This window comes from Rhipicephalus microplus, chromosome 6 (assembly GCF_043290135.1).
Source record: "Rhipicephalus microplus isolate Deutch F79 chromosome 6, USDA_Rmic, whole genome shotgun sequence".
Lineage (NCBI taxonomy): Eukaryota > Metazoa > Arthropoda > Arachnida > Ixodida > Ixodidae > Rhipicephalus > Rhipicephalus microplus.
Window position 1 is genome coordinate 73,706,691 of NC_134705.1, and position 14,626 is coordinate 73,721,316.

Below are 14,626 nucleotides of genomic sequence, written 5' to 3' on the forward strand. Positions count from 1 at the left end.
TAAACAGCAAAATAAAATATTTAGTGTACAATATGTTTTTTAATAAATCAGTTATTGATCCGCGCTCGTTTGTCTGTTCCGTTGTTTCTTGGCGTCCCGTCTGCTGCATGGTTTGGTAAACCCGAAACTCTAACCAATTCGCCTAGCTTTGAACGCTTTTTGCTGAGTCTGTGCCTTAGCTGTCTGTATATACAGACAACTTGCATTGACATGAATGTAAAGGGGTCTAAACTCATTCTAGCCATCGTTTAAAATATGCTAAAATACATCAAGGTGCCTCGACCAAATGCTTGTCATGGGTGTACTCTACGGAGCAAGTCTACTGTTTATGCCCAATGTGTAATAGTTTCTTCGGTAGAAATATTCTACCATTATGGTAACTAACAAACCTGGACAAAGACATTCTGCCCACAAAGTGGCAGATTGATTTGTAAAACCTGTGACTTGACAGGTACTATACTTACTACCTTAGATATACCTTTTCAATCTTTACTGTTTTTTCGCACACTACCATCATGGTGTGGTAGTAGTTGCGCCTCTCGGCTGCAGTCTCGAAAGTCGTGTGTTCAATTGCGGCAGCGGCAGTCGCATTTCGATGGAGGTGAAATGCTAGAGGTCCATGTAGTGCACAATGAGAGTGAAGGTAACACAATACCAGATGGGGAAATTAGCGAACTCCCACAATGAGGCGTTCTTCACAATAGCAACAATATCTGGAGTTTTGCTTTGCAAAATCACAACAAAATTAGGACAGGTGTCCTAGTGGAGGGTACTCTAAATTTTGACCATCTGGTCTTTTTCAACGTGCCCTGACATGACACAGTAATCCAGCATCTATCATATCGCCTTTACTGAAATGTGGCCGCATCAGCCGGTATCGAACCAGCGACCTTCCGGTCAGCAGCTGAGCACTTTACCTACTGTTTCCCCGTGGCAGATGGCATCCTTCACAATTATAATATTTTTCCTAAAGAAACACTCGAGCAACTACTATTAAGTCGACTCAACTTTAATGACACTGTTTAAAACCGTACCAGACATAGCGATAAACAACGAAGGCACCATCCGCTTTTGTGTGCTTTTTCTGGTGGCGTCCGCATCCTGCCTACCGTAAAGTTTGTGAGGCCGTATTCACACGTCCCTCGCTTCTAGCCTCACACCTTCCATCGAGTTTATTTGTATAGGTAAGAGAAATAAGCTGTTGTTATTATTAGGCTGCTTAAACGATGCGCGAGTGCCACGATATCAGATAAAGCGGTTGAATCCGGCTGCAGTGCGCTGAGAATCGCTCTCCGCGCTCACGGCGTGCGCCGCTATGCAATCCGCACACCATCAACACCCACAGAAAAGGAGTCGGCTGCGCTTATTTCGAGGAAGTGAGAGGAGGACCAACCTTCCTTCCGAAACGATTACAGGAGTGGCCTGCAAAGCACCCAATGACGAAGAGCTGCTGGAGCCATTGTCGGTAATTAAGGAAAGGCGTCGTGTCTAAACCACCTGCGTCACGCAGATGTTGCGAAGACGTCCAATTGTCTCGGTGTTGACGCGATAAATGCTGGTAAACGTGTCGCTGGCGGCGGCGAGAGCACCGACTCCGACGAAGTGGTTGAGGAGCCTACTCAGGTACGCTCATAGAAGAAGACCGGAAGGATCATAGTCTCTCCCGGATTTTATTTTCACGAAGGACATCCCATTCAGTTGCGTGGTACTCCTGTATGCTCTTGAGAAGGATGTAAATAAAACAATCAAACCTGACAGAATTTGGCTTTTCTGCAACAGTACATAGCTGCGATGGCGTTACCTGCATGCGAATAAACTTTTAAAGATGATAGTCTTTCTTGGGGACCTTCGTTGCAAAAATTTGGTCTGTCTGTCTGTCTGTCTGTCTGTATGTCTGTCTGTCTGTCGGTCTGTGTGCATGTATGTATGTCTGTCTGTACATTTGTCTGTTTGTCCACTGTCCACGGCACCGGGTACTTGAAACGACTGACCCTATCCGCAGCGCCCACTAATGTTGCTTAAGATTCAGCGTTCACACTTGTGCAATTGCCTATTAAAAAGCAATTATTGCGCATGTTTGAGGCACAATAACAAGACATGTATATTCTGCATGTGCGTCTCATACTAGAAAAGGCATAAATAAGTAATTTGAAGGACCGTAGCACTTATCACGCGGCGCTGACCATGCAACGCTTGCACGAAAAGGCGAGCGTTTCCAACGCTTTACTAAGACGAGACGGTGGTGGCACCTACCCGTCACCTTCCGTTCTACACCTTATCACCTGTGAGACGGGCGCGCACAGCCGTCTCAGAGCCACGGGCTTCGTTTTTTACAAAAAACTGCCAAATGGCGCTTATGTCTCACGTGTGACGTGACTTCATGCGCTCGTTCGCCTCCGCTGCACCCTCGAGGCGCTCTAATGCAGCGCCTGCAGAATACCATTCACCGACAGTCTTGCGCAGAACATCACATAAATGTTTTTTTCCCCTCTCCCCACACGCAGTACTATCGTCTTGCGACGACATTTGCAAATTAACACGCAAATACGAGGCAAATTTTTTTTATCTGTCTTTCTTCTTTGTTTTCTCCACCCGCTCATTTCAATTTTCGGTTATAAAGATAAGATCAGGTTGCTACTTGGATACCGTTATAAAGTGGATTTCATTGCATGCTCCAAAAGCCTTCGAGATAAAAAAACGTACCACGTGACTTGCACCGTTACTCCTCAGTAGTGCAGTTGGCACAAACTACATTAGAAGCCTACAACATCAAACATACTATCTTGTTTCGTGTTTTATAATGTAAGACACTAAACGTTATTCACCGCGATTTGCACACAGAAACTTTACAGAATTCAATAAGCAGAGTTTACAGTTATCGTTGATGCACGAAGGGATTTCGTCAATTTGATAGCCTCGATCGCTGTTCTCAGCAGCTCCATTTATCTGTAACATTTTTCGTTACAGCAATGTGGTGTCTCGTCAATGTACCTCCTCGTTCAGTTCCATTCGCAAAGCCACGAAACGTGAAGTACACAACGAGAGAAGACAAGATACAAGTATCATTCTGCACAATTCATTCAGCATCAGGCTACAAATATTGCTCAAATTGCAGGGACATTTACATAAATTTTTTTGAGAAGGGAAACCTGAGCTAGTTTGTGGTAGCTGTTTTTCGAGCAGACTACTAGGCTAAAAGGACGAGGAAGTTCAAAGAAGGTATCGACATGAGTGCTCGAGGCGTTCCCGTCTTCGAGTTTCAGCTTTTTGTTTAGTGCTGCGAAGATGTTCAAAAAAAGTGTACGGACACTTTAACGTAGATTTCTGCCATGACGGCTGCAAGGACTACTGCAGCGATAAAGAAGAGAACAGCAAAAAGATCGCCCAACTTCAAGCGTTTCTACATTTCAGTGAAATGGATTTAGAGTGCTGTCTCTGAGACAAAATTTCATATACCTTCAGATATTGTCATAAAGGTATGTCTATATAGGGCTGCAATATTCGGGGCACTTAATTGCCTAACTTAGGTATAAAACTTGTGATGTTATTCCAGTCGGCAAACCTAATGGATGCCTCAGGGCAGCCTTTCGAGTTGTCACGAGAATAATTACCTTTTCTAAATTACTAGGCATGCTGCAACATTTCTACCAAAACATCATCCCGGAAGTGTATGCCTTAAGTTACCAAGGCCCACGGAATGACTAGAGAACAAGTTTAGATTTCCTTTTAGTATTGTAAGAGACACTACTACGCAAAAGCTCAGTTGCCAGGTTTTCTTTGAGTGCACTTGGAGGTGAAGTCCTCACCCTCATCACTACAGTGGCGCCCAGTGCCGTCCTGCCTTCCGTGCAATAACACCAGACGATTTGGTAGACTTTGCTCTTTGGTTGTGTAAGTTGCTTCGGGATGGATATTTTAGTGGGTGTATAATTATTCCTAGCAATGGTAACAAGGTACAGCCATGCATAATGCACGATCAAAGCGCAAAGTTCGTTTACATGGGAGAAAGTATGGCAGTCAAAAATGACTCTGCTTTCTCGGATTCTACAGATCATAACAACAAGATACCTTGAAAAAACCTATCCTTCAACACACGCACCAACTTTTAAATACGATAGAGTTTTACAGTCTGTTGCTCTTCAATCAGTTCAAGTTTGGCATCCGCCACACATTATGTGCGGTAATATTCTCGATTATTTCAACGTGATCCACTAAGAATGCCTACGCGATATACATAGCGTGTGTGAAATTTTCGCTGATACCAGCGGTGAATGTCTAATTGTGCTATAGAGCATACATAAAATTTAGTTATGCCTGAAATCCAAACATTCACAGCAACACACTTGCGGTGGTTTTACATGCCTATAATTTAAGCCACCTTCCCAGTCTCCGTGCAACGGACCACAAGTCTGGCGACCCAGCTTCACCGACAGTGCCGGATCTTTTCCCAGTTTGATGTTTTCCTGTGTACATACTGCAAAGTAACTTGTTTATTTTAATGCAGCCAATTTTTATGCCTAAAGGCTGAACTCCAGAATAAAAAAATGATAGGATGATAATCAAGCCAGAATATTGAGATAGATGACCTTGCACAGCATTACTGTGTCTGGATCACTTCCATGACCAGAGTTTAGCACAACGACAAGCTTAATCTTAGTTAATCCGATTGCTGCGTTCTTCAGTATGATGTCTGGTGAACGTGATTTTAAATACACGCAATGGACAGCATCTTACTTGTGCGTAGCTTCTCTCTGGCAAAGAGTGACGCGTCTTTTCGACGGTGTGGCGGTTAGTCTTACTGAGTGGGTATACACGCTACAAACTTGGAGCGTTGTTTGAAGATATTCGTTTTTACATGGTTCCGATTTAAAAGTTATTTTGGCCTTTTTGCCATTATTTCATGAGCCTCCAATAAGCTTGGATAAGCAACCTCTTACATCTGGGGCCACACAAAACGTATGGGTCACACACATGGCTCGAGAGCAGCCTCTACTGAAACATTTGTCATGTACTCACATTACCTTATGATGAGTACAAAGACGCACTTGGGTCATAATTACTGCACCATTTTTGAATAATAATGACCGCGTAGTTGCAGCATTCACTGTTGGTTTTCGCGGCATTCCGTCCATCTCGCACCCTATCATGCTGTATTGCAGTTTCACTACATTATATGCAATGCACCCTGAGGTTCGGCTTGCTAGGAAGCCTCCCTAACAATTGCGGTCTCTGCGACAACATGTGCAAAGAAGCGTCATGAAATTATTTCCGCACAGTGCCCAAGCTCTATGAGTGTACGGCAAAAAAAAAGAGTGCAGTACGCCTACAAAAATGCTACTTGCAACAGCAAATAAAAAGGAGCGAAATTGCTAGGCCGGAATCACGCAAAAAGTAGGTTGGGTTATTGAATGCAAGATTGGCAGCTATCAATATTTAAGTGTAAAGCTACATAAATACTTGCAAGTCTCTCATAGAAAGAAATTTTGCTGGCTGACGAGAAAAATGTCCCATTCCGAGGTCAAATTACGAAAAAAAGAGAAAGTTGTGTTAACAAAATTATTTCTAAAAAGCTCGATTTCAAAAAGCCACTGTAATGAATTGCAATATTGCACTTTTTTACCGTTCTAATGTTTAGACTGAAAGAAATAAAAATATTACCTTTTTGATATCATACACTTTTGAACCTGCAGCTCCACTAAATTGGTTTTCAGCAGCAATAATCGCTAATGCAACTACTGTGGCTTTCAGAACGCAAGCCATGCTACCTTGTTGAACGACAGAATATGAAACGACATACATATCCGCCACCTTATATATCTCACTCTGGTCTAGAGACAGCGTTCTTTCTTGAAAACATCTGTGCCACTCTCGTGATATATTACGCCTAATCAACTCAGTTCAAACCGTCGTCTTTCCTGTTGTGACAGTTGAAGCTGGTAAAATGATGAGCACCTGCTGTGCGCAGACGTATACGCTGACATTTTACCTCGCACAATTATAATAAAAATACCTACTAAAAATATTGGGGTGATTTCAAATGAAGATAGTTTAAGTCTTTCAGAAAATTATCTAAATTGCATAACAGCCGACACACTGGGACGACTCAAGTATAAGAAAAACACCCAACGCAATGATTAAATTTTATTTGAAATATAAGGTCAGGGCTGCTTTGCTAACAGCGAGGTTGCATAGACTTCACCATCGTGGATTAAGAATTTCTGTAAACCCCGTTGTGGCGAAACGTTTCACTCGAGACCGTGCCTCCAAGAAGCCAGTCCCTGAAATTTCAATATAATGTGCAAAAGATACTAGCAAAGTGACCTTACCCTCGGTACTCAACCTTGCCTTTGATAAAGCTTTGCCTTAACCGGTCTTTATGGCATGATTTGTATAACTGAAAATATTGCTTGAGGTCTCTTTTATGAAAATACTGTTTTGTTGTTGTTAGCGCAAGTCCTCACTTGCCAGGTTCAGTGAACTCTCATTTGAGTGAGCTTAAGAGACTGACGAAAAAAGTTCACGTTAATCGAAGCCTAATAAACTGAATATTTCTTGGAATACGGAACAGCGATTGGCAAAGCAGGTATCAAGTAAAAATGTGAAAATAAATTATTTCTCTAAAATTATGTATTTTTATTTCGACCGGTCACCCCCACGCGTAAGAAGAGGCAAATCTGTAAAGCCTTACAAAAATGCTTATAGAGATTTATTGAGGCTTAATTACCTTTTCTTCATTGTATGTACTGTGTTTAAATTAAGCGTCTATTGAATTTACCATTTGAGTTACACAAGTATATTAGCCATCATGTTTCTAATGAATATCGATTTTTTCGAATAAATTGAGCGTCTTTTGGACTAGTCAAAGGGAAATATTGACCAGCTCGTGACTCTCTGTACCGAGTGTCAAATAAAACAAGTTCGGGGAGTGTATATTCAACTTTTATTGTGTTCGGTCGAAATCGTCAATAAACAAGCGTGTTATGCAATTTTCAAATGTTCGCGCTAACATTTCTTGAAAATTCGCCACTTGGCTATTTTGTTTCAGAAGCGGTACCAAATAACTGCAATCAGTTCATTGCTTAAGTGGTAGCTAGAAATAAAGTAGGGGTGATCATTCAAATCTCGCCCGAGTGACAATTTTTGGTCGCATGCGTTATTTCAATTGTAAACAAGTTCAGTGCATCAAACAAGTTATAAACTGGGTGATAATCACGAATTAGCACACAAGTACACAATTCACATGAATAATACCACACACGCACGTACACAGTGATTCATGGTGTTCTATAAATTGTTCAATCCAAGAAGCAAAACACAGATCTGTTAGCATCTTTGTTTATTTTTACCAGAACGACAATAGAAACAACTAGGTTAATTTATTTGGTGGAGCGCCTGTTTCCGAATCACTAGGGTGAGGTCTGCCTATAAGAAATGCAAAAGAGAGAGAAGGCATTGTTATAAAAACAAAGTATCTAGGAGAGGAGGGTTGAATATTGTAAACCCGAATAACTACGCAGTTGAATACTCTAACATCCTACACCCAATAGGTTTTTCGGTTTTCCTAACTTACGAATAGAACGTATGAAGCCAATGAAAAACGATAAACTTACTTTCAAAATAATCAAGTGAGGCACGTGGTTTGGAGATCCTAAAAAAACAGTGAATGTTGATCAGAAATCAAGGTGACGGCGTCCATTTCTGTAGTTTGCAGAAAGGAAGCTGCGCTGGAGTCTCGCATGTAAGCGAGGTGTCCATTTTTACGCTGGAAGGTTGCGATGTTGGGTCTGATGAACAGCCGTGCCACCGGCACAAATGTCCATACCATAAAAATTGCATCACATGCTGCGGAGTAGCTTCTTTACTTTTGAGCGGATAGTCTGCGTAAGTCACGGCACTCACTTCCCTCGAAATCAGGGCAAGAAAACTTAAGTACGCCGGAGTCACACGTGTGGCACGAGCCACACGTTTGACTCCGGTGAGCGATTGTGAAGAAAGAAGTGCCGTATGGAGGGATAGACAACAAGCGCAAAGCGGCCATTTCAAACTTTCACTTCACACAGGTGTAACTGGCAGCTAATACTGTGAAGCTTGATTGAGAACTAAGTTTCAAGTTTTTATAACGTAATGATAAACACTCTACAAATAATTTTTTTTCTCGTTGTACTTTCTTGATCGCAACAGCGAAAGGGCTTAGGCGCCTTTTCACCCCTTCAGTGGTCGCCAACTCCTCGTGGTTCCTCCCTGCACGTGCAACCACGACTACTGCCATAGACTTGCTAAAAAAAGAAAGAAAAAACGGTCAGACCGGCGAGATTTTGAACGATGGAGTGCGCATTTTGTAGCCCACTAGTCTCCCCACCACGTGTCGACAGCATGGGAAAAAGGGCCAGACCTTTGGAAGACGCGTCGAATCTGCAATCTTTTCGCGGAGAAATGCAACCACAATACGTCTTCTACGTGTGTTTATCATACTTTTATTGAATAAATACTTATACTAATGAAGTAATATATATTATAATAATTATAAAGGCCTGTCTCTCAATGCACAGAATCTGCATCGCTATAAACAACGGATGAACTATACTTTTGCTAATCCCAGAAGGCAACTTTTTTCCGCGTCGATGAAGGAATTTCATCAACCACTTTTGACTGCTACACGCTAGTGCGTATTAGATAAATATCTGGGCACGCAATTCAGAAACACGTGCGTCGGACAGCTAGTACCTGTAAGCATTTCATTGCGTACAGTTTTATGTTATACATTGCTGTTTCCCGGAGTGCTGCAACTGTATGCATGAAGCAGGGCCCATAATGCCGAATGCTTCTTGGAGAAATACCCGCAATAAAACTGAAGAACACGCACATGCACACACACACACAAGTTTTGTGCGTTAGGCCCCCAGTATTCATGTAGCTATAGGTGTCAACATCCATCTTCAGCTATCCGTCAGTGAGAGTGATCAGTACTAGGTCAATTTAACGTGTAGATACGGTGGTTCAGTTTCACGTTTCTTAACACATATCAATTAAATATGTAGTGACTGTGGTTCAGTTCAATATTTCTTAACGCATGTCAATTAAAACTGTATTGACTGCGGTTCAATTGAGCATTCCTTAACGCATTTCAATTAAATATGTAAAGTGTGAGAGTGAATTGACTTTTTCATACCTCATCTCAATGAAATTTAGATTGAGTGCACTCATCAGATGTCGTTTAATTTACCATCTATTGAGTCAAAAAGCTCTTGGTTTGTGGTCAATTGAAACTTATTGTCCAATTTTATAAGGAAACAGACATTGTTTCGGCGCACTGCCTCTGACATAGCTTGTTGCCATTACACAAAGTCTTGTTAATTTCTGATACTTATATTCTATAACCTGTGCTGGAGACACACGATTTGATCCTGACTCAGTCATTACGATTTCTTTTTTACACTCGCCTTGCTTTGGTTTCAGGCGACCACTAGAAACATTTTTCAAATATGATAGGCCTGCACAGGCATAAAAGCACCCGTTGCTCGTTCTCGTCTCCAGCACGGCCAAATTACCTCGGCACCGCTGCATGCACGAGCAATGCTGCACAGTCTCCGTTGTATGGGTGATGTTCGGGCGGCACGCATCGGCTCCACCCGTGCTGCAGAGCACGAAATTTTCCTGAATTGACCTAAAACATGAGCGCAAGACTGCCAACCAAGTTCGTTCAACTAAAATATATACTCTTCGGAAGTTTAATTGACCGAAACATGTCACATAGAAAAAAGAAAAACATGTTACATAGAAAAAAGAAGAGAATTTTTCAAAGAAAGGTTTTTCAGTTTGAAACCTTCACAAAACTCACGTTTATACAAGTCAGAGTTCACTGTATCTAAAGTTCCTAAATTTGACACGATAACGCTTTCGTTGTGATCAGTACACACACTCTATTTGGACTCGGACATTCTTGGGAGGCGTCACAATGTTAACGCATAAATTTAGTTTTGTTATGTGTGACAACTATCTACTAAAAAGAAACAGAAGTATGCGTTCAAAACAACCTCAGTGTTTAAGAAGAAAGCCCAGAATTGTGTACAGGTGCAATCAGTTTACGGCAATGACGTGTACCCTAACGGTATTTTTGTTTCGAATGCACGAAGTCCGTGGATGCACACTACGTAACTTATTGACACGTGTAGTTGGAACAAGCTGAATAAACAGCAGGAAGACCACAAAATATAGGTGAGCAGATGGCAGGAAGACGAAGAAGTGAAGCTAAGGCGACGGTTCCATGTTTCTGTCTGAAATACAGTGTTCCTTTTTCGTGTGTGTTGACGTCATGTGATTCTGTACGTTTCATTTGGGGCCAGCGATGGGATGAGAAGAATAGACGAACTCAAGGACCAACTACCGAGCTCAATGAGGGCGGCAATGGAGGAGCTAGACCACAGGCAGCTATGCAGGTTTGAAGAGTTTCTCCGCGTTGTTTTGAGAGATGCGGGACAACACACTGTCGAGAACACGAGTCAAACCTCAATGGCTCCAGAACAGGCGAGCGTTGAGGAACAGAAAATTCTTTATGGAAACACTGACCTGTGTGAGTGACGCGACACAGACACCAAAGTCTGTGTGGCAGCGCGTACAAATAAAAAGAGACCCTGTGAGCTAGTGGCTACGCTTTTGCTGGACAGCTGTGCTGTCAGCGCGCGGACCGAACGACATCAAAAGCAGAGACAGTGCGAGAAAAATAACCAGCCAAAATTCATATTTCCGCGTCTGCTCAACAGCTCTTCATCGAGTCGGTGGAAACTACCCCAGGCAATGTCCCCAGTCAAGTTACTAGTTGCAGCTGCTGAGACGGGCTGCTGGAAACTACTGTGACTGCACGTACCAACAAGACTAACACGCTGAACTCTGAGCCGGTGGACGAGAATTTTCGTGGGTTAACAAGGTGCCAGCAGGATGTTTGTAGGATCGGTAAGCTCTTTAAGGTACGTTACTTATTGCAACCTCCACCACTGTGCTACGAACCTTTCGTTCAAAAGCCGTTGACAGAGACACACTGGAATGAACGACTGCTAGAGCCGCGCAGTGAGTACACGTATGCACAGAGCCTCAAGGAGGAGCCTGGTGAGGAGCCATGAAAGGAGCTGACAGAGAACCTAGTGAAGGAGCACGCTAAGAACGCAGAGTTGAAGGAGTATGATGTGAGTGATGGTTCCAAGCTATAATACTTCTTGGCCAAGTAAACCGTTCGCTTTTCTGGCATCATGAACAATGCACTCTGACACAATACGGACAAGCAAATAATTCAAGATACTATCGCAGTAAGGAACGACATGATGGGCATGTATTATCAGCAGAATGACGACGGCAATTTGAAGAATGTTCTGTTTGAACTCGAGTCAACGGAGATTGTCACCAACAATTTTCTTGTGCACTCGACGTGGTCTCTCACAAGCGTCAAGGTAGCACGCCACCGCAAGGAAAGACCACTGCGCGTCACTATCTCATCAAACACACGATTTCGAATTCTTGTGAAGTCATGTGCTATTAATGCGGTCATCTATTCAAACAGACTATCAAGCTCATGAGGAAAGGTGCCTTAGCATTCTTTTCCCAGCTCTCCAACCACCAATTACCACCCCCTTCATTACCCACCCCCCGCCTCCGGAGGAAAGGTGTTACGTGTGTTGGAGCAAGCTGGATCAATATGTAGAGGACCACGCAGTATTGGCGAGCAGATGGCAGGAAAACGAAGAAGAGAAATTAAAGCTAAAGCGGTGTTGCCATGGTTCTCTGTGAAATACTGTGTATTTTTTGTGTTCAGGTTGTGTGATTCTCCACGTTTCACTATAATAGGTGCGAAGCATTTCTTCTGAGCGATTCGGCGACATTTAGCATATCTATCTATCTATCTATCTATCTATCTATCTATCTATCTATCTATCTATCTATCTATCTATCTGTCTATCTATCTATCTATCTATCTATCTATCTATCTATCTATCTATCTATCTATCTATCTATCTATCTATCTATCTAGCCGCCCATGACTCGTCGCTCTCACGGCTTTTTGGGTAATGGCATCGATACCAAACTTGGTATGGTATAACATAACTGTATAAGGAGCCTATATAACTAGTCATACCATGAACACCTTCACACGTGTCTCCTGAATGTAATGATTTACATTTCATGGTCTTGCAGCTCTTGCGGTTGTTTCGTTCACATGGCACGTTAAAAAACTGATATGTTATGACATGACTGCACGGTGAACACAAGCGACAATCGTAACATGAAAATTATGAGATGCATGTCATGTAAAAAGATAAATACATGCCACGCTCATGATGCGCTCGTGGCCATTTCACTAGCTTCAAATATACCAAATTTGATATTACGGGACATAAATAGATGACGAAGGTATGTGACTGGTGCAAACATGATAATTATGACATGCGGGTCATGTAACAAACTGACTACATGAAACACTCAAGGCGCCAATACACTTTGACGTGACCTGGCGCGCACGCTCGTTTCATTGCGTCACGCTGGCGATGCCACGCCAGACATGGAGTTTCCTATATACACTAGAGAAAATTCTGGTCTATGGGAGCTGCAAGAGACTGCGCTTCAGCGAGGATGGAAATGTTGGGTAGTATGCAGTTTTGTGTAATATTGGTAATTCTGGTCTATTTCTGGCTCTGCGTGTGTTAGTTTGGCTTGGAGCTGTTTTCTCACAAAACGATAATCAAGAAATGTTTGGCGGTTGCACTTCACTACCGCATTCTTTTAGACTTACCATTTGAAATCGGATCACGAAATTAAAAAGGATTTGTTCTTTTTTTCTTCAAAATGAAACCAATATCAACAATAAACGAAGCCGCATGTGCGATTCGACGCCCGCGAGCACGAAGACTAGGCCAACTTATGTACTACCTATCATTTCCTTGTCGCTGAACAAACGCAATGCCAGAGTTATTTTTAGAAAGCATTAGAAAACTCTATGATGCTAGGTGCGCCGCGCTGCGTTGCTTTGACGCATGCGCGTTTGAGTGCGCCCAGCGTCCCTCCGTCACGAAGACAAGCCGATGCAGTGCTGTCTGGCTAACGTCATTGGCACGAAATGCAGCATGTCGAATTTTGTGCCAGTTGCCGCCGGGCCGGGCCGGTTGCCGCCAGGCTACGCCGACGGACGCTGGTTGCGCTGGTATGAGTGCTCGCGTTTTGCCAGCGTAGCGTCGCTGCGCCCAGCGTGCTCGCGCGTCCACATTAGGTCAGAATATATTGGGCCATGTAGTCATGATGCACTCGCGGCCGTTTCGCTAGCTCCAAATATACCAAATTCGGTGTTACGAGACATCAATGGGTGACAATGGTATATAATGGTAAAAACATGATGATCATGACGCACGTGTCTTGTAAGAACATGATACCATACCACGCTCATGATGCGCTCGCGGCTGTCCACTAGTTCCACATATAGCAAATTCGGTAATATGTGACGTGAATAGACGACGGATGTAAATGACTGATGGAAACATGATAATCATGATATGCGTGTCCTGTAAAGCATGACTAAATGCTACGCTCACAACACGCTCGCGGCCGTTTCGTTAGCTCCACATATACTAAATTCGCTCTCAGGTGGTGTGAATAGATGGCGAAGGTATATGACACAATCAAACATCATATTCATGACATGGAAGTCATGTATGACATAATTTAGCTCCCCCGCCGCGGTGGTCTAGTGGCTAAGGTACTCGGCTGCTGGCCCGCAGGGCGCGGGTTCGGATCCCGGCTGCGGCGGCTGCATTTCCGATGGAGGCGGAAATGTTGTAGGCCCGTGTGCTCAGATTTGGGTGCACGTTAAAGAACCCCAGGTGGTCGAAATTTCCGGAGCCCTCCACTACGGCGTCTCTCATAATCATATAGTGGTTTTGGGACGTTAAACCCCACATATCAATCAATCATAATTTAGCTCCGCCTCTTAACGGTGTGCTGATTTTGAAGCGCCATATCAACCTTCCTCATTCGTGCTTCGCATAACATCGATTCCCGCGGGACGTGGGATCTGCCAAATTCTATTAAACTGGACTCTCTGTGCATGCTGCACAACCAGAATGAAGTGTTAGGTAGGTGGAAGCGCAGTCTCAGTATAATAAAGCTTTATAACGAGATACACAAGCAGACGCACTCCTCTTTTTTTAAACATTTTCGAAAAGTCATTTTCTTTTGTATTTAAGGAAACTTGCGCTTATGACAAATTGTGAGCACCATAGAATTGCTTTCTTTTATTTTAAGCTCTTGGATATTTCATTAGTTTCATTAGTCTGGCGGTAGCAGACAGTGCATTTCTCACTCTCCGGAGCATGGAAATTGTCTCTGCTTTTATGGAGAGGTTATTGGCTGCACGTGCCACATGAACTTGCCCTGCACATGTCTCAGCGTTGCCTAACAATGAAGATGCGCACTTTGAGTGTGTACTCGAGCATAGGGCTGTTGCACGTGCTGTAGTGCCACTTGTACGCTGTCACAACTCTCAGCACTTAAGGGGAGACGAAAGGCAATGGGTAATTTATTAAAGTGAGCGAAAGCTTGACGCATAATATCAAAGACAATATTTCAAACAGCAGCGTTCATCTCACCG

The 14,626-nt window shown here is 43.1% G+C and overlaps 1 protein-coding gene across 1 annotated transcript in view; it reads right to left on the bottom strand.

Moving 5' to 3' along the window:
* LOC142764803 (uncharacterized) overlaps positions 1-5,766 on the bottom strand; it is a 35,812-nt gene extending 30,046 nt beyond the window's left edge. Inside the window, exon 1 of the mRNA XM_075865337.1 lies at positions 5,659-5,766. Coding sequence (XP_075721452.1) covers positions 5,659-5,760 — 102 coding nt within the window. The 5' untranslated portion in view covers positions 5,761-5,766. The remainder of the gene's footprint in view (positions 1-5,658) is intronic.
* Between the last annotated feature and the right edge of the window lie 8,860 nt (positions 5,767-14,626).